Raw genomic sequence first — 18,214 nt, forward strand, 5'->3', positions numbered from 1 at the left:
TGACCCCAATCCATCCTATTGGAACTCAGCTCCATGCGAGCCCCCCCTCTCCCTCCACCATTTTCCAACCCCAGCCTTCCCACATACCTTAAGCCTATCCCTCCCCCATGAAAAAACACACACCAAAAAACCACAACCCCAGCTCCCTGCCTCCCGGCTCAAGCGCAACCCAGAGGCCCTTGTGCATTTCTCTCCCCAGCCCCCTCACCCCCCCCCCATTTGACACTAAGACAAGGGAATTCAGCCATTTTGCCTCTTTGATGTGGCTGGGGGTGGGAGGGGCAAAGAGATGGCCAATGTCTCCCTCTCTTTCCTCCCCCCACCACCCCACGGGGGCCCGATCCTTGACATTTCCCACCTAAAATTGGGGGGAGCGCCCCCCCGCAACGAAATCCATTAAACCTCCTCCTCTTCCCTGGCTTGCACGTGGCTTTGCAAAATGGGCAGGCCCGCCCCTGCAACTCACCCTTTGCGGGGAGAGCCGGTCTTCCCTCCCGCCCCCTTGCACCAGATGCGGCTGCTTGGGGGTGTTGCAACCCCAAACCTCTCCCCCCCACCCCAGAGGCGGAGCAGGAAGGCGCCTCCTCCTCTTCCTCCCTCCCCACGTGGGCGCAACAACATTAACCCTTTTCTCGTCTCAGATTATCAACACTGCTCCCCCCGCCCCGCCCCGCCCCACTAACCACCCCAGTCAAATCCATAATCTGAATTTTCTTAAATGGAATCGCATTTAAAACAAAACAAAATAAAACATGGATTTTGAAGTCAAAGTTCTGGGAAGTGGTCCCACTGGGAAAATTACTCCCAAACTTGTGCTGGCGGCCAAAAAAATTTTTTTTTATTCCTAAACGCAAACATAAACATTTAACGTTAATATTCTACGGTGCCTTCCTAAGGTTTTCTATTTATGCATTTATATTCCTTGAAATAAGATTTTATCCCACCATTCACTTTAAAACATTTCCTCACATTCAACAATAAAAGCTAAAAAGAACAAGCAATATATGAACAATCAAAGCAGTCAAACAGCAAAAATATAAAAAATAAAAATAGCAAGATAAAAATACTAGCATCATTCTGCTTTCTCCAGCTTAGAATTTCTTACTTCTCCATTTGAGATGTATTTTATTTTGTTAAAGCCAAATAAGCAATTTCTCACTAAGTATGCAGTTTCCTATCCCAAGAACAAACCATTCAAAATAAATTGGCCCTGTATGCAGACATTTTGTGAAAGGCAACAATGGTTAAAATTATTTAAAAGGACACAATATGAATGATAAATACAAAATAAAAAGACCTGATTCACAGTAAATTAAACACATATAACTAGGCTTCACCATTGTCAAACAATGTTTTTAAATAACAAAACTGAGACCATCCAATATAAAATTAGCATCAAGCACTATGCAAAAAATTAGCAAAATCTCTAGTTCCTTCAAGAATCATTTTCGCTTCTTGTCAACCATTCCCCAATTGTCCCAGAATACCAACCAATAATTCTTCTAACCAACCAATTTAACCCGCTGAATCTCACTCCCTGAATCTCCAGGTTTCCACCTGACTCCATCTTAATCCACCACATTTGCCTGCCCTGATGCCTCCCTTTTTGAAATCAAAAACTGACAACTCAATCTCTGAAGTGCAAGTCCAGCCAAGTCTCATACTGTCACAGCGCCCAACCAAGTTAAGCAAGCAGCAAAAGCAGCCAAACATCCGAAACCCTAATAGAACTATAGTTCCCAGGATTCTTTGCCTGTGAAATAGATTTCAATCCTATTTACATTTTAACAATCCGTGTGGGTGCATTTGTCTTCCACAGCTCAAAATAATGCATGGTGTTTGTTGTTGCTGATATGTAGCTTTATGAAGTCTTTGGCACAACCTCTTAATCTTCATTCCATACTCTAACTTTAATCCCATCTTTATCTATGTCCTCAAACTTTTCTATCTCCCCTGTGCTGAATTTTAAATTGCAAGCTCCTTGGGGCAGAGACTCACCCTCTTGTATGTTTATGGAATGATGTTGATGATGATAATGATAATGATGATGATGGCTGTTTGCCAACTTTCCAGGACTGACCTGTTACCTCTCAAGTAAAAATATTATCACACACATCCTGCTCAGCTTAGCTGCATCATCTTCTGTGTCTGGTTCTGAGCACCACATTTTAGGAAGGACATTGATACACTGGAACAGGTACAGAGGAGGCAACAAAGATGATGAGGGCTACGAGGAACAGTTAAAGTACGTTTGACTTGGAGACAATATCTTCTTGACTTGGAGACAATATCTTCTGTTCCTCCAAGCCAAACACAGTTGACAGTGCTTTCCTTTGTGAATGTGGTTGAATCTCTGAGGGTATGTCTGGCTCCTTGTTGTGTTTCATAGTGCCTACACAGGTCAACCCCTTGCTCAGGAGAGCATCTGCCAGTTCTATACTGGAGGCGGGGGAGTTATCCCTCAATTCTCTGAGGGCAGATTCAGATTAATATTGCCCTGCACATGCGAGAACATGAGGTCCGTGGCAAGAATGCACTTGCCTTGATGCATTCACTGGTGGATGCACCAACATGCTCTAGTCTTGGCACATCCTTTAACTGCATGAGAGGGATGCTCATCTGAATCACCCCTCTACACACATATCAGCAAGCAGCCCCAAGTGTTGTTCCATGGCTGTACACCTTGCTGAACAACTTGCTGGCCTACTTATCTTTGTTGCAGTCCTCCAGCTTGCTTCCCAAGGTTAATGTCATCTCCTGTCAGTGGTTAGGATGTGTTTGCATCACAGAACCATCAACATTTCAAACTGTACTTCTCTGGTTTACTTGGAATGTGTTCCCAGAAGGGACAGCATCTCAGAAACCTAACAGCTACTCATTATAAATAAATAATGATAATACAATTATATTATTGTTGTAATTATAATATAAGTAATTATATTATTTATAAATAATAAATTCCCAGAAAAATAATAAAATAAAATAAAAACTAGAAAAACAGATGAATTTGCCAGAAAATGCAGAAAAACTCTCCCATTGGAAAAGCATGGGGAATGATACCTTCTGACAAACTTTGGCAGTTTTCTCAGGTACTTTTCAAGACGGAAAGTCCGGATTGTAACTGAATTATTGTTAACCGCCCAGAGATGAGAGTTTGGGGTGGTGTACAAATTAGATAGATAGATAGATAGATAGATAGATAGATAGATAGATAGATAGATATTATGAATCAATAAACAAGCTATATATTTTTCAGTTCATTGCATTTCAATGTCACATTTGCACAAAAATCAAGTAAATTTTAAAAAAACCCACAAGAAAGCTTAAGTGCTGGAAATATAAATACATTATATAAACTCGTCTGCACATCATGAATACATTAGCTCCTCTGCACATCAGCTACCAGCAAGTGTAGGGAGAATACATGATTATTTTGTGGAGCAGAAAGAATGTTTGCAAACCGCAAGCCAGGTTTACTAGTGTCAAACACAGGTGCAGAAAAAAAATACTTACGGTGTTTTTTCTTGTTCTCTATACGTGTGTTTGTGTATGTGTGTGTGTGAGTGTAAGAGAGAAAAAGAACAATTCATGCATATGAGAAAGTGACCTGTAAGTCCACGAAAGCTTATGGTACAATTAATGTGTTAGATAGACAGTGCCACAAGTCTAATTCTTTTTGCTCCTCCAGACTCACCTGGCTAAGCCTCTGAAAGTGGTGACGTTTAAATGAACGGGATGATCCAAGGGTTAATATGATAGAGCAGGAGAATGAGAGAGGGGGTTAGGAGAGTAGCCAAACTCCTTCCTGCTCCGCCTCCTTGGTGATGGAGGGGAGGGGGGGGGGTGCCGCAGGAGAATCAGCAGCTTGTGGTGGAGGCAATCCTGGGGGTGAGTTAAAGACATACCTGGAAGATGATGGGGGAACACAGCATCATGGGAAATCCTTAGCTAGAGGGGAGGAGAGAGAGACCCCCTTGTCTATCCAGATCAGTTGGTATCTATCGGCTGCTTCTCTCTCTACTGTGATTAATGTGCAAAGCATTTTTTTTTTTAAATAGAGAGGCTTGATATACCTTCCCTCCATACTTTGTCTGTTGAGACTCCAGGTTGTGCACAGTGAAAAGGGGTAGTTTCTCTCTCCCTCTCCCAGAATTCAGTTTGGTTTGTTCTCTCCCAGAAGAGTTGTGTATCTTATGCCTAAGTGAGGGCAGGAGAGCAGCCCCTTTGGCCAGCCGGCTAAATAATAAAAAGAGACCCTCTGAAAATTTGAGACCCTTTGCAGTAGATGGAAGGGGCTGTAATGCTGAGTCCCATGAGCAGTTGATCCTGGACTCTGAGATACCCCAGCTCCAAAGCCAGTTCAGAAAGCTTAAAGTGCAGGGTTATCAGTCCATTTGAAGCCAGTTTAAATGCTGGGGCTCTCTCAAACCACTCTTGGAAGGAATTCTGGTTTTGTGAGACTTAATTGTTTGAAGCCCCTTCATAAAAAACATAGTTCCCAGATCTTTAGTTGGGAGCTTGCAAGTTAAACAGGTTTGAAGCAGGTTTAAATTTTATGCATGCCCGGGGAGAGGATTGACACCTCTGGGGATGACAGGTGGCTCAGTTACCTATCCTTCGTTTATACCAATAATTACCTTTTTTGTTTCTCATCTCATCAGAGATAACACTGATTCCTGTGTAGAGATAGTTATATTAATTGATTAATTACAAGAATGTTAATAGATTAAATCTGCATTCCTTTGCATATGAATAAAACAATAGGTCTGAAGAAAAAAGCTTTTGTTCTTTGTTTTTTTATAATGCACGCCCCTGCGCACTTTCTTAGAAGAGGCATTCCTGACAGTGTTGACAAAGAAAAGGGAATGCCCTGTTGTTCAGTTAATCAGAAGAAACTTTTTACTCAAAAATATTTTAATTGATTAATGGAATAACCATTAAAGCCCTGACGATTACACAGCTTTCTCAGATCTCATACCCACTGAATTTCATGATGGAATCAGCGGACCGATAAGTTTCCCTCTCTGTTTGCTAGAGAAAATTTGAGAGAGGCTTGGGGAGTGAGAGGGCAGAACTGAAGAGAGTGAAGGCAGAGCCATGAGAAAAAAGTTGACCACGGAGGATGGGGCAGAGGCAAACCTGGGGCCCCTATTCCAAGCACCTCTGGGACTCCAAGGAGTCAAAATGGAAGAGCAAATACCAGAAGGCTTCAAACTGGGGGAGACCCCAGAGAAAGCAGGACAGGCATCTTGTGTTCTTCATGCTGGGGAATTGCCAAGTTGGAAGGCACTGGTGAAAGAGGAACCAGATGCCGGGGGCATCCAGCAGTGGGAAATCCATAGCCAAGAGACAGAGCAAGCCCTTCACTTTGGATGGGGGAAGACATGGCCATCAGAGCTTGAACCATGGGATGACATGCTGGCTCTCCTGGCCTCCTTTGAGCATGTGGCCTGTGCCTGTCAGTGGCCAAAGGAAGAGCTGGTAGCCCGGCTTTTACCAGCCCTTAATGGGGAAGCTCGAGAGGCCTACCACAGTCTGGACATTAGTGACAGGCGGGATTATGGGAAAGTGAAGGCCGCCATCTTGAAAAGGGAACCTGTGGCAATGGAGAAACGGAGGCAGCACTTTCGGCAGTTCCGCTACCAGGAGGCAAGGGGGCTACGGGATGCCTGCAGGAAACTCCGTGCGCTTTGCTGTCGCTGGCTGAAGCCGGAGAGCCGAACCAAGGAGCAGATCCTGGAGCTGCTGATCTTGGAGCAGTTCCTGACAATCTTGCCAGAGGAGATCCAGTGCAGAGTGTGGGAGCAAGTCCCTGAGAACTGTGCCCAGGCGGTGGTCCTGGCTGAGAATTTTCTGGCAAGGCAGCAAGAGACTGAGAGGCAGATACTCCAGGTGAGAGGATCCCTCATTTCCCTATTCATCTCTTGCGGCCCAAACTTGCTGAATGGAGACAATTATCCCTTGCATGTTGCATCATGAATCTGACAGGCAAAAACCTATGTAGTTCAGCCCTCTTCCCCAAGACAGGATGGTTCTCATGTAGCATAATGACAAAGAGACCAAGCTATGAATCAGGACATCCCCAATTTGAATCTCACCTCTGCCATGAATTCACTAGGTTGACTTGGGCAAGCTGCTCCCTCTCAGCCTCCCTTCCCTTATCTGCAGTGTGGAGATAATGGCCGACGTACTGCACAGTGTTCCACACAAGTTGTAACAGAACATATGTGCAATTGTACAAGAGTGCTTTTGCACAATTACAATCATTTGCAAGTGCAGTTGCACGGCTGTATGGCCGTTGGAAATAATGGCCGCAACATCATGCAACTCTCTGTAATTTTTGCTCATGTTCAAGGACACTCTTGGGCAACTTGTGCAGAATGATGCACAGTATGTCGGCCAGTAATATTTACTTACCTCACTGGGTTGTTGTAAGGGTTTCCACCAAGATAATACATGTGAAGTGAAGCGCTTTGCTTGAAAGTGCTATACAAAAGCTAGGTATTATTATAAACAATAATAATTCACTTGCCAGCACCGTATAAATTAGCCCATCCAGTGCAAACCAATCAGGGCTACTTTTATTTTATAATTCCTTGGGAGCATAGAACTTCATTCTCCAAAAGGGGTCATATTCTGGAGGAGAAGATCAGAGAGATGGTCAAAGTCTGGCCAGGGTCAAGATCTTGGGGAACCCTGAAATCTTTGGTGATGGGGCTATAGCTCAGTGGTAGAGCATCTGCTTTGCATGCAGAAGGTCCCAGGTTTGATCCCTGGCAGCATCTCTAGGTAGGGCTGGGAAAGACTCCTGCCTAAAACCTTGGAGAACCACCGCCAGTCAGCGCAGACCAGGAGTGTACAACTTTGAGCTTCCAGCTGTTGTCGGGCTTCAGCGCCCATCATCTCCAGCCACAATGGCCAATAGTCAGAGATGATGGGAGTTGTAGTCCAACAAGAGCTGGAGAGCTGAAGTTGTGCAGCCCTGGTGTAGGCAGTACTGAGCTAGATGGACCCATGGTCTGATTCAGTTGAAGACAGCTTCCTATCTTCCTAAGAGCAAAGGCAAGTTACTTAGTGAGGAGTGAACACTGGGGCTAGGGCTTTGGATTGGCCTTTGGAGGCCAGCTGAGATAACCCAGGCAGGCTGGTACTGAAGCCTAGAGGGTGCCCTTCAAGCACAACGTTTAATCTGCCAGGCTTGGATCAGAATCGGAGTGCTGGTAGCACAGGATGGTGAGATGTTAGAGCCCAACTGCTGGGAGCCCCAGCTTTAGACAACCCCCCCCCCCCACCTCACCAGCACCTAACATGAGCTTTTGCAAAGGAAAAGTTATGAGATTTGGAAGATCATGCCAATATACATACTAGCTCACATCCTACACAGTGTCCTGCAGACAGTTTCTGCACCGCCCATCCTCCTGCGGGCAATTAAAACAAAATCGACATGGTTGCGCAAGAGTGCTGTTGCGCAAATGCCAAAAGAAAATTGCACAAATGCAATTGCCTGGCACAACAGCCATTGGAAATAATGGCCATAGTATTGTGTGTTGGTGCAATTTTTTGGCATTTGCAGAACAGCACTCTTGCGCAACTTTGTCGATCTTGATTTAAATGCCCGCAGCAGCGGAGGCAGTGCAAAACCACCCATAGGGCACTGCGCAGTCTGTGGGTCACTGTCTCTACCCCAGGTGTCTCAGAGGAAGTGGGGTGGGATAGCGCCAAATTCTATACATTAAAAACAAACAAGCACCTTCCTGGCTGCAGTGGGTCCCAGCAAAGGGACCACAATCAAAATCATGCTAAACATCATAAGTGTACCCAACTCTGTCTCGAAGCCAGTGAGGTTCTTTGCTCCCACAGCTGTTCCAGGGAATCTGTGCCAGAACTTCAAACACTCCCTCCTTCCAGCCCTATTCCTCTGCCCTGAACGGGACCTTCCATCCCATTTCAGGTCCCAGGGCCATTCAAGGGTGTCGCTGTGAATCCCCCTAAGGCAGAGCTGGCTGCATCGGAGGCTGGGCAGAAGCTACTCTGCAGGGAGGCCGAGCAGATAGGCAGAGGGGATGCTAGCTCGCTGGGTAAGTATTCACTCTGTTACTTGGGGTGCTTCTCTCCTTGGAACCCAGGATTCAGTGGCTTTCTCAATATTCAAAAGATGTCTGCACCAATTGTATTTAAGACTTAGGGCAATGCTCCTGCGAGGTCTGGGCTGCTTTCACACACAGGCTACTTAGTGCTGCTGTTTTTCTGCAGTCAAATTGGAAACGGGAGTCAAATAATGCTTCTGCACAGTGCTTAACATAACACTGTATTATCACTAATGCCCATCCCCATGGCCAAGATCCTCCTGTAATATGTACTTGGAAGTCACTTCCATTCAGCAAATGTCCCCTGCAAAATTAATAGCTTCCTCTATGCAGATGTCCCTCTTATTGCTTCCTGCTCAGCGCAGTTGAGGGATTCATGATTAATTGTCTCTTAATTGGTCTGCTTTTGTTCCCAACGTGTGCATGTGTGTGTAGATTTAATTAGTAGTTTCATTGCATAATTTTCTTTTACTTTTTATTTCTAAAGTAAAATAGCACTATGAAAGGAAAACAACAACAACAACAACAGAAAATCATTATTAAAGTCCCCTCCAGAGAACAGAAACTGAATTCTTAAGAGGCAATTCTACATGATAGGGATGTGCTCGAAACGCAGTTCGGCTTCCGAATCACGGCACAATCCCTTTAAAATCGAGAGCTTACCTAGCCCTTTAATGTGGAGGAGAGCAGGTCCATCCCTGCTCATGCTCCGATCTCTGCCATTGCATTATCTATTGCAGGCGCTCCCCTGAGCTATGCCTGCACACCGGCGGCGCTCTCCCTAAGCAGCCTGCGTGCAATGCCGGTACGCATATGGCCTCTGTGCATGCACAACAGCCATTTGTGTGGTCAGCATGGCTGCACATGCACAGAGGCCATATGTGTGCCAACGTCATGCAGGGGCAGCTGGGTAATGCCCCTCTGGCCTGCAGGCATAGCTGGGGGGAGAGCACCGGAATTACTGCAGTGGCAGCGATCAGAGGAGGAGCAGGGATAGACGTGCTCTCCTCCATGTTAAAGGAGCTGGGTAAGCCCTTGATTCTAAAGGGATGGTGCCACAATTTGGAAGCCGAATAGTGATTCTCGGCTGCTGTGTGAGGACAACTCCCTGTGGGTTATCATCCCATGCTCGCTCCAGGGCAGGACGTATGCTAATTATAAGCTATGATTTGGCACATCCGTACTGCGTGAATTCCCCGTTGGAAGCAATGAAAGAGGAAGAAGCTGCAAGGAGTAAATTCCTAATTAAAATGGTAGGGAACTGCAAAGACGAAACTTATAATTAAAGCCAGGTAAAGTGTGCCGTCAAATTGATTTCGACTCCTGGTGACCACAGAGCCCTGTGGTTTTCTTTGGTAGAATACAGGAAGGATTTACCATTGTCTCCTCCTGTGCAGTATGAGATGATGCCTTTCAGCATCTTCCTATATCGCTGTTGCCCAATATAGGTACCAGCGGGGATTCAAACCAGCAACCTTCTGCTTGTTAGTCAAGCATTTCCCCACTGTACCACTAGGTCTTAAATGCCTCAGTATCTGCCCATATTGGTCCCAGTGCAGGGCTGGCACTGCAGTTGCATTTTAGTGCAAAAAATGGCCACAAATTGGATCGGAAAAATCAGAGGAGGGGGGAACAGGAAACACTGGATTGCAACAATATGACAATAATGTTGTCTGGATTTTCTGTAAACACTGAGTAAGCAAGGATAGCAATTCTAGGCAGAAAGGCTAGTGTGGAAGCAGCCCTGACCAGGCATGAGTAGTGCGATATTCTGTCCCCACCTAGTTTGGTTGTGGGCCATTGAGAAGGCATCATGTCGGGCACTGGGGGAAAGTTTGTGTCTCTGCCTTTGCAAATAGCTGAGGTTTATTATTTTTTTTTAAAGAACATCTTTTTGTGAGAAAATGGGAGAAATAGCTACGAGTTTGTTCCCTTTTCCTTCCCCATGGCCTTTATTGGAGAAAATATTGTTAGTTAACACAGAAAATGCCTCCTCCTGCCTGCCTTATCTGGAGTGATTAATTTGGGAACTGAGTGAGGAGTGGCTTTTGTTTTTTTACCAAGAACTTGAGAAAGTAACCGGATCAAAGCCAGCAAAATAAGCTGTCTCCTCCCTCCTCTCTTCTTTCCCCTCTAAGTAACTGATACTATCCTCCCAGTTTTTAAAACTAGCCTTGCTAGACATAAATAATGTTTTGTCATGGTAGCTCAAAACGCTGCCTGAGCTGTCCCTGTTTCTATGAGATTTGTGAGTAACAACCATGATGTGTCCATAGAATTATTTACAGGTTCATCCACACCAACTGTTCCTCCCATTATATGACCCGGGAATGGCAGGACCATATTTTATGTGGTGTCCCTATTTGGAGCTCTGCTTCCTGGTTGTTAGGGCCGGACTGGGGTCTGGGAGGGGGGTCGGCATGCCAGGAACCAGACCTAGAGTATTTTTTCTCCAAAGCAGGTTCCCAGCATGGGACTGCAGGGTAGAGATCTGCACGAACCGAGGTTTGTGCACAGGTTCAGCACCAAACCAGTTCGGGTGAGGACTGAACCGGTTTGGCGCCACCAAAGGATGGGGGAGCAGTGAGCGGGACCTTTAAAAGGGAGTCGAGCGGGTCCTCATCTGTTCTCCACCACCCTATACAGCTTCCTGAACCAGTTTGGCGCCGAACCTGTGCATGTACCTCAGTTTGTGCACATCCCTACTCTAGGGCCACGATATAGTAAACAGAAATGTCCGTTCTGTGGACTAGGCTGTATTCTTTATATATCTTTTTCCTGCTAACTGAGCAAAGAGCAACTTGTTAAAATTGTGACTCTCTTATATTTAGCAGGGGAGAGCAACTGTCCCTATCCAAGCCCAGCACAGCATCCCTCCAGTGGCTGTGGCTGTTGTCTGCCTTATGTTTCTTTTTAGATTGCCTTTTGGGCAGTGGCGGCTCAAGACCTCTGTGCAGTTTGGAAGGGGGCGGGTGCCAGATGCTGCCCTGCCTTGTGCACACCCTCCTTTCTGTCTTTACTTTTTCAAAAAAAGTGGGGCAAAAAGCCTGAGGCAACTGCCTCACCTCACGGAAGGGCTGCTTTTGAAACAGAGACCCATCTAATTTATTTATGATTTATTTTTCTATCTAAACCACTTTGGGAACTTTTGTTGAAAAGTGGTATATAAATATTTGTAGTGGTGGTTAGTGGTTTTATACCAGGCCTAGCCAATCCAGGCCTAGCTAGGAAAACACACAAATGGATCTTAGAACAAATCGATCCAGAATTTTCACTCGAGGCACAAATTTTCACGCGAGGCTCAAACTATCATACTTTGGACACATTATGCGAAGACCCAGCTCCCTTGAGAAGTCCATAATGCTGGGAAAAGTTGAAGGAAAGAGAAGAAGAGGATGGCCAGCAGCAAGTGGATGAACTCGATTATGACAGCAATGAATGCACCTCTGAGAGACCTTAAAGGCCAAGTTGAAGACAAATAATCTATGTGGTCGCTAAGAGTTGACACCGACTTGACGGCACTTAATCAATCAATCAGCCAATCCAGAACCGTTGTACTACCTTCCAGTTACTGGGCTCGATGATGCACATCCCAGTTCCCTTCTGTGCTTCCGGGAACTGAGCACGCACAATCCTGGGTAGCATCCTGGGCTAGGTCCCAAACTCAGGCCATGAAGCTCTTGGTTCAAGTCCTGGAATTCCTCTTTTGTTACTAGGAAATGGGTTCTGCATTAAAATGGTGCAGTCGCTGTACGAGGCATTACTCCTCTTCCCTCCTTCCGTAAGCCTAGGCTAGGATGCATGTAAGTGCATATGCTTGGGGATAGACATCCCAGTCTACCAGTGCGAGCTGGTGTGAATACCTATGAGCACAGCTACTCTCCATGGATGTTCTTGGCCTGCTGCTTGAAGGAGTAGGTCAGCCTGCTTAGCTGGAAAATATCTCCCCATGAGAAGAGGACACTGTAGGCTACAGTGCCAAAGAGCAGGATGGAGAGTCCGTCTGCTCCTCATAGGCAGACCAACCACACTAAGATCTTTTTCTGGTGCAGGTTCTTCTGACACAGAAGCTACGTGGGACTCGTCAGCAGATGAAGGAGGCTCTGGAGGGTGTGAAAGGCAAGACCCTTCTATGGGGGCAGGTAAACAGGGTGCTAGACCTGGGAATGGGGCTGTAACTCAGAGGTAGAGCATCTCCTCAGTCTGCAGAAGGTCCCAGCTTCAGTCCCTGGCATCTCCAGGTAGGGAGAGAAGAACTCTTGTCAGAAACGCTGGAGAGCCACTGCCAGCCAGACTAGACAATAACCCTGTTCAGACATTATGCTGAACACTTGTACAATGAGAGTACAGTGAACACGGGTACAGTTGTTCATACATTATGTTGAGCCAGCATGGTGTAGTGGTTAGAGTGCTGGACTAGGACCTTGGAGACCCGAGTTCAAATCCCCATTCAGCCATGATATTTGCTGGGTGACTCTGAGCCAGTCACTTCTCTCTCAGCCTAACCTACTTCACAGGGTTGTTGTGAGGAGAAACTTAAGTATGTAGTACGCCACTCTGGGCTCTTTGGAGGAAGAGCAAGATATAAATTTAATAATAATAATAATAATAATAATAATATACAGCAGCACACTTCCTGTCTTCACTCTGCATTTGAGAGACCTGCACCCAAGTTCTCTTATAAAATGAATGCAAGTACAATCATTCACACAAAAACATGTACAAGTAAACAGACATCTGTACAATCATACAGCATAATGTCTGAATAAGGCTAACATTGAGCTAGCTCAGCATTGTCCCAGTCTTGGGTCCCCAGATGTAGTTGGACTACAACTCCCATCATCCCTACCCACAGTGGCCTTCATTCCTTCTCCCAGTGGCTTCAGAATGCTTGACCCCTCCCACTGAAGGTGGGTTCTTTTTACATCAGTTCAAACTCTCGCTCCTTCACTGGTTTAATTGGGATGCTGGTGGCTTCAGTGGATTACATAAGGGTGATGGGTAAACATCAACATTGTCTGATATTTTTCTGATATTTTCCTGATTTTTCTGATTTTTTTCCAGCAGTGTGTCTTTAAAATCTTAAGAATTACAGGCAAATACCAATATTCACTTGATTTTGGCATAGAAGTCCAAGCACTAGAGGACACTGGTTAGACCAAGGAGATTTGATTTCCCTGTGCAAGGAAATTACTCTTCCAAAATAGAGCTTATTGGCTTGAAATGTGGGGTTGTTTTTAACAATAATTATTCTGTCACCTTCTAGATTCTTGCCTGTCTGCTGGTATCTGGTTACTATTTTTTGTTTGTTTCTCTGGTAGTTGGTAGCTGTGGAATCACATCTGGATTCTCTTCCCTGTCGACGCATGAGAGAACTCCAGTCAGAAACAACTTTCAGCAAGAAGAATATGAGGAAAGGTTTGTGGGAGCCGAAGGGCTCCAGACTCATCCCGGAACCACCAGCCGGGACAGTGCATACTTATGTACCCAGTGTGGAAAAGGGTTCCGGTGGCCATCAGCACTGGCCGTGCACCAGAGGACACATACAGGCGAGAAACGGCACTGCTGCACTGAGTGCGGGAAGCGCTTTGGCCAGCGTGGGCATCTGACTGTGCACCGGAGAATTCACTCAGGAGAAAAGCCTTATGCCTGTCCTCAATGTGGGAAACAATTTGTTGACTCCTCCCACCTCACTAAGCACCAGAGGACCCACCTGGGGGACAGGCCCCACCACTGTGCCGAGTGTGGCCGAAGGTGTGCAAATAAACGGTCACTTGTCCAACACCAGAGAATTCACACTAAGGAGAAATCCTAGGCCTTGACCGCATACTGGTCGCTCACTGAATGCTTAGCCATGGTTATAACGGTCGGAGGAAAAGGTGTTCCTGCTTCCATTCTGGGCCATTTTTGAAGAGGAAGAGGAAACGTCAGTGGATGTACAGGAGCCCCCCCTCCTGCCCCCACATTTGCCCACAGAGCCCAAACACCCATAATCTCCCCTCCCCAAAGGAGTGACACCTTCCCCTCTTTCCCTCTCATTGAGTAAGTCTGTTTGGTCCACCATTTTGTAATGCAGTGGTTCTATTAGTAGGATTATAGTGACTACATCCTATCAATCACTGTCTCCTATTTCGCAAGCCACCTCAAGTGGCACATACTTTGCAACAACTAACCAGATGTTGTGGAATTGGGCGTGGGCAGTATGAGGGGGTGCAGTTATGGTGGCACTGGGATTTTGCCTGCCACAACCATCACTGCCACCTTCAAATCCCCTACATTTTATTCTTTTCACAGTCTTTTAAAAATTTATTGGGCACTAAAATGGGAGTCAGTCGAAGGCATTAAAAACTGGTATTTACAGTGCTGGTTGCGGGGGTCAGGTAGAGTCTGTTGCAGCACCTTGGTACACTGAATTGCACTCCACTGGGTGAAAAGTAAGGGCTCAAGAGCCCAGTCCAGAAGGAAGAGCATCAAAGAATCCTTAAAGACAAACACATACATCAGACAAAGTAGGTTTTGGTTTGAGAAAGTTCATACCCCAGGCAACAAATTTGTTCACCTTGAGAGTGATACAGGATTAACCAATGTTGTTTGGGTTAACACATCAAATTAAAATAGCTACTCTTCTGAAAAGATTCTGCTTTCCCGTTCATATCAGAATATGCCAGTATTGATGAAGTGAGGATTTTGATCTGTGCCAGTGGTCCTAAGGAACCAGAAGGTGGTAGTCATACCAAACAAATTAATCCAGGTAAAGGAGTGCAGTGTATGTGTGAATGAAGACAGGCAAATTTGTTTTTAGAGCAACGAGTCCACTACCTTTAAACACTGCCCCATGTTCATTCTAAACATCCCTCTCCAGGACTGAGCTCTGTCCAAAAAATAATAATAAAAAAATCTCAGCAAGTTTGAAGTTGCACCCAGCTGTGTACAGGACTGATTGGCTAGCTCCGTCACATCCTCTCCAGTCTTCAGAGCACTTTTGGACTTTTAAAAGCAAGTTTCCCTTTAACAAAAATGAACAAGGTGACAAATAAACAAGTGGACCAAAAGGGATTACCAAAAGTGGGGCAGCCCACCTACAGCATGCATAGTGGAGGGTATGACTGAGAAGGGTTTGATCTGGTGGCAAGCATCTCTTATTTCAATTTGAGTTAAGCTAGTACTGCAGCTGAAGGATTCTTCCTTCACTACATTTGTGTATTTACTGGTGGCCCTTGTTATTCGTGGGGGCTCCATTCTGGCTTACAACCATGTATAACAAAACTGCAAATAATAAGACCTAGAGTCTATGGGGATTGGGGGATTAGCAAGCAGAAATAAAGGGAATAAAGCACAGTACGAGTCTACGGGAATGGGGGCGGGGGTTGGGTTTCCCCAAAATCAGAAATAAAGGGCATAAAGCACAGTACGAGTCTATGAGAATTGGGGGGTTAGGTTTGCCCAAAAAAGTAGAAATAAAGGGAATAAAGCACAGTACAAATTATGGGAATTGGGGGGTTAGGTTTCCCCCCAAAAGCAGAAATAAAGGGAATAAAGCACAGTGCCTTGCTCTCCAGGCTTCCAACTCTCCAGAAAAGCCCCCGAAACCTGCAAATCCCTCAAATTTTTGAGAATCTTTTCCAAAAAATGTGGGGGAAATTAAAAACAAAACAAAAAGGAGACACAAAATGACTCCATGCTGCAAAATGGTGGCCAGAAATGACGTTGGAAGTCATTTAACCACAGATTGGCAAACTTTGCCTATTTTAAAACCGTAGATAATGAGGTTGGGTCTATATTGCCTGACTGCAGATATGCAAAATCGTGGGTGTTGTGACTGCGGATAATGAGTGCCACCTGTATATGTGAACTGGATTTTATCTTCAGCTCTGGGAGGAATAATACCTGGTGAATACAGGGGCAGGAGATATGAGACAATATCAACAGTGAGCAGGAATGGTGATACACAGAGTCCTGGCCTAAGAGTTAGTGGTAATATAAGCCCTATTCACACTTTATGTTCAACACCTGTACAAGTGTACAAACGTACAGACAGCTGTACATTTGTACAACACGTCTGAATAGGGCTCTAGACTAGACGCTTTAGAAGTTTCAAACCTTAGAAAGTGTCATGGCATCTTCAAAGAGCAGTCCTTGAAATGGTTGCCAAGGCAGCGGTGCCCAAGGCTTGAATGGGTGTTATTTTCAGAGATGGCTCAGGCACCTGAGGTGCCAAATGCTGCCTTGCACCACACCTGCGAGGCGTGCCTGCGCAGTTGGGAAGCGACGGCAGGCCTCGGCATTGCTCTGCTGCACTCGGCGGGCGATCCGCCGCCCGCCGCCGCCGAATTGCCGCCAGCCACCGCCACACTCGGTGGGCGATCCACCACTGCCGCACTCGGCGGGCGATCCGCTGCCACCGCCGCCGCACTCGGCAATCCAGGGTGGGTTGGGGGGTGCCACTTTTTGGCACCCCCCACGTGGCCCACCGGAGTGGCGCCCAGGGCACATGCCCTGCCTGCCCCCCCTATCATTACGCCCCTGGGTGCAGGGCCTGAGGCAAATCAGCCAGTGTGGGGCCCCCTTCTAGCTAATTTCAATGGGGGTTAAAAGAGCATAAGAACTGCCCTGCTGCATCAGGCCCAAGGCCCATCTAGTCCAGCATCCTGTTTCGCACAGTGGCCCACCAGATGCCGCTGGATGCCTACAGGCAGGAGCTGAGGCCATGCCCTCTCTCCTACTGTTACTCCCCTGCAACTGGTTCTCAGAGGCATCCTGTCTTTGGGGCTGGAGGTGGCCCACAGCCCTCCGACTAGTAGCCATTGATAGACCTCTCCTCCATGAAGTTATCCAAACCCCTCTTAAAGCCATCCAGGTTGTTGGCTGTCACCACATCCTGTAGCAGAGAATTCCACAAGTTGATTATGCGTTGTGTGAAAAAGTACCTCCATTTGCTGGCCCTATATTTCCTGGCCATCAATTTCATGGGATGACCCCTGGTTCTAGTGTTATGGGAGGGAGAATTTCTCTCTATCCACTTTCTCCACACCATGCATGCTTTTACAGACCTCTGTCATGTCTCCCCGCAGTCTTCCCCCCCTCTAAACTAAATAGCCCCAGGCGTTGTAGCCTTGCTTCATAAAAAAGGTGCTCTAAGCTCCTCATCATCTTGGTTGCCCTCTTCTGCACCTTTCCCATTCCACAGTGTTCTTTTTTAGATGTGGTGACCAGAATTGTACGCAGTACTCCAGGTGTGGCCGCACCATAGTTTTTTATAAGGGCATTATAATATTAGCAGTTTTATTTTCAATCCCCTTCCTAATTATCCCTAGCATGAAATTGGCCTTTTTCACAGCTGCCATGCACTGAGTTGACACTTTCAATGAGCTGTCCACCATGACCCCAAGATCCCTCTCCTGGTCAGTCACCGACAGCTCAGATCCCATCAGCGTATATTTGAAGTTGGGGCTTGTCATCCCGATGTACATCACTTTATACTTGCCAACACTGAACCATTTTGTCGCCCACTCCCCCAGTTTGGAGAGATCCTTTTGGAGCTCCTCACAATCAGTTTTGGGTTTCACTACCCAAAAGAATTTGGTATCATCTGCAAATTTGGCCACCTTGCTGCTTACCCCTGCTTCTAGACCATTTATGAATAAATTAAAAAGCACCGGTCCCAGTACAGATCCCTGGAGGACCCCACTTCTTACTTCGCTCCATTGTGAAAGCTCTCCATTTATCCCTACACTCTGTTTCCTGTCCTTCAACCAGTTAGCAATCCACACATGTACTTGTCCCCTTATCCCATGACTGCGAAGTTTTCTCAGGAGTCTTTGATGAGGAACTTTGTCGAAAGCTTTTTGGAAGTCCAGGTAGACTATGTCAACTGGATCACCTTGATCCAAGACCCAGGATGGTCGCCCCCCGCTTTCCCTCCCCTAAGGGCAGCCCTGGCATACCCCTACCTACAGGAGAAGTAGTAACCTGGTCAAGGATACCTTCTGTACACTCAGCAATACATATTATTTGGCTCCTTTGTAATGAGGCTACCAGTTCAAGTATGCATACCATGTGAAAATCATGTTGCTGGTTTTTACTTTAAAAAATAAATAAATATATATTATCCAGCATTGTTCCATGAC

The 18,214-nt window shown here is 46.1% G+C and overlaps 2 protein-coding genes across 8 annotated transcripts in view; one reads left to right on the forward strand and one right to left on the reverse strand.

Annotated features, from left to right (window-relative positions):
* Positions 1 to 3,837, reverse strand: part of LOC128330046 (zinc finger protein 436-like) — a 20,143-nt gene extending 16,306 nt beyond the window's left edge. For 2 of the 5 annotated variants that reach the window (XM_053262214.1, XM_053262208.1), the window contains exon 1: positions 359 to 508. The gene's annotated coding sequence lies outside the window, so the exon portion shown is untranslated. Of the gene's footprint in view, positions 1 to 358; positions 586 to 3,513; positions 3,638 to 3,694 lie in introns of those variants that run through there. The other 3 variants (XM_053262212.1, XM_053262213.1, XM_053262209.1) reach the window with 3 other exon arrangements.
* Positions 3,807 to 18,170, forward strand: LOC128330047 (zinc finger protein 24-like). 3 transcript variants are annotated; one of them, XM_053262218.1, is made up of 5 exons: positions 3,807 to 3,888; positions 5,036 to 5,892; positions 7,952 to 8,078; positions 12,140 to 12,229; positions 13,409 to 18,170. In XM_053262218.1, exons 2-5 carry the CDS (start codon positions 5,098 to 5,100, stop codon positions 13,900 to 13,902), a joined length of 1,506 nt encoding a protein of 501 aa, XP_053118193.1. In that variant the 5' UTR covers positions 3,807 to 3,888; positions 5,036 to 5,097; the 3' UTR covers positions 13,903 to 18,170. The 3 variants fall into 3 exon arrangements, with proteins under 3 accessions (XP_053118193.1, XP_053118192.1, XP_053118190.1); XM_053262217.1 differs by having other exon boundaries at positions 3,818 to 3,888; positions 4,829 to 5,892; XM_053262215.1 differs by having other exon boundaries at positions 3,832 to 5,892.
* The last annotated feature ends 44 nt before the right edge of the window (positions 18,171 to 18,214 follow it).

Source organism: Hemicordylus capensis, chromosome 6, assembly GCF_027244095.1.
Source record: "Hemicordylus capensis ecotype Gifberg chromosome 6, rHemCap1.1.pri, whole genome shotgun sequence".
Lineage (NCBI taxonomy): Eukaryota > Metazoa > Chordata > Lepidosauria > Squamata > Cordylidae > Hemicordylus > Hemicordylus capensis.

Bases quoted from the DNA above. Each gene is read 5' to 3' on its own strand.
- LOC128330047 (XM_053262218.1), top strand. From the start codon at position 5,098: ATGAGAAAAAAGTTGACCACGGAGGATGGGGCAGAGGCAAACCTGGGG. The intron at 5,893-7,951 runs GTGAGAGGATCC...ATCCCATTTCAG, and splicing joins CTGAGAGGCAGATACTCCAG to GTCCCAGGGCCATTCAAGGG. The intron at 8,079-12,139 runs GTAAGTATTCAC...TTTCTGGTGCAG, and splicing joins AGGGGATGCTAGCTCGCTGG to GTTCTTCTGACACAGAAGCT.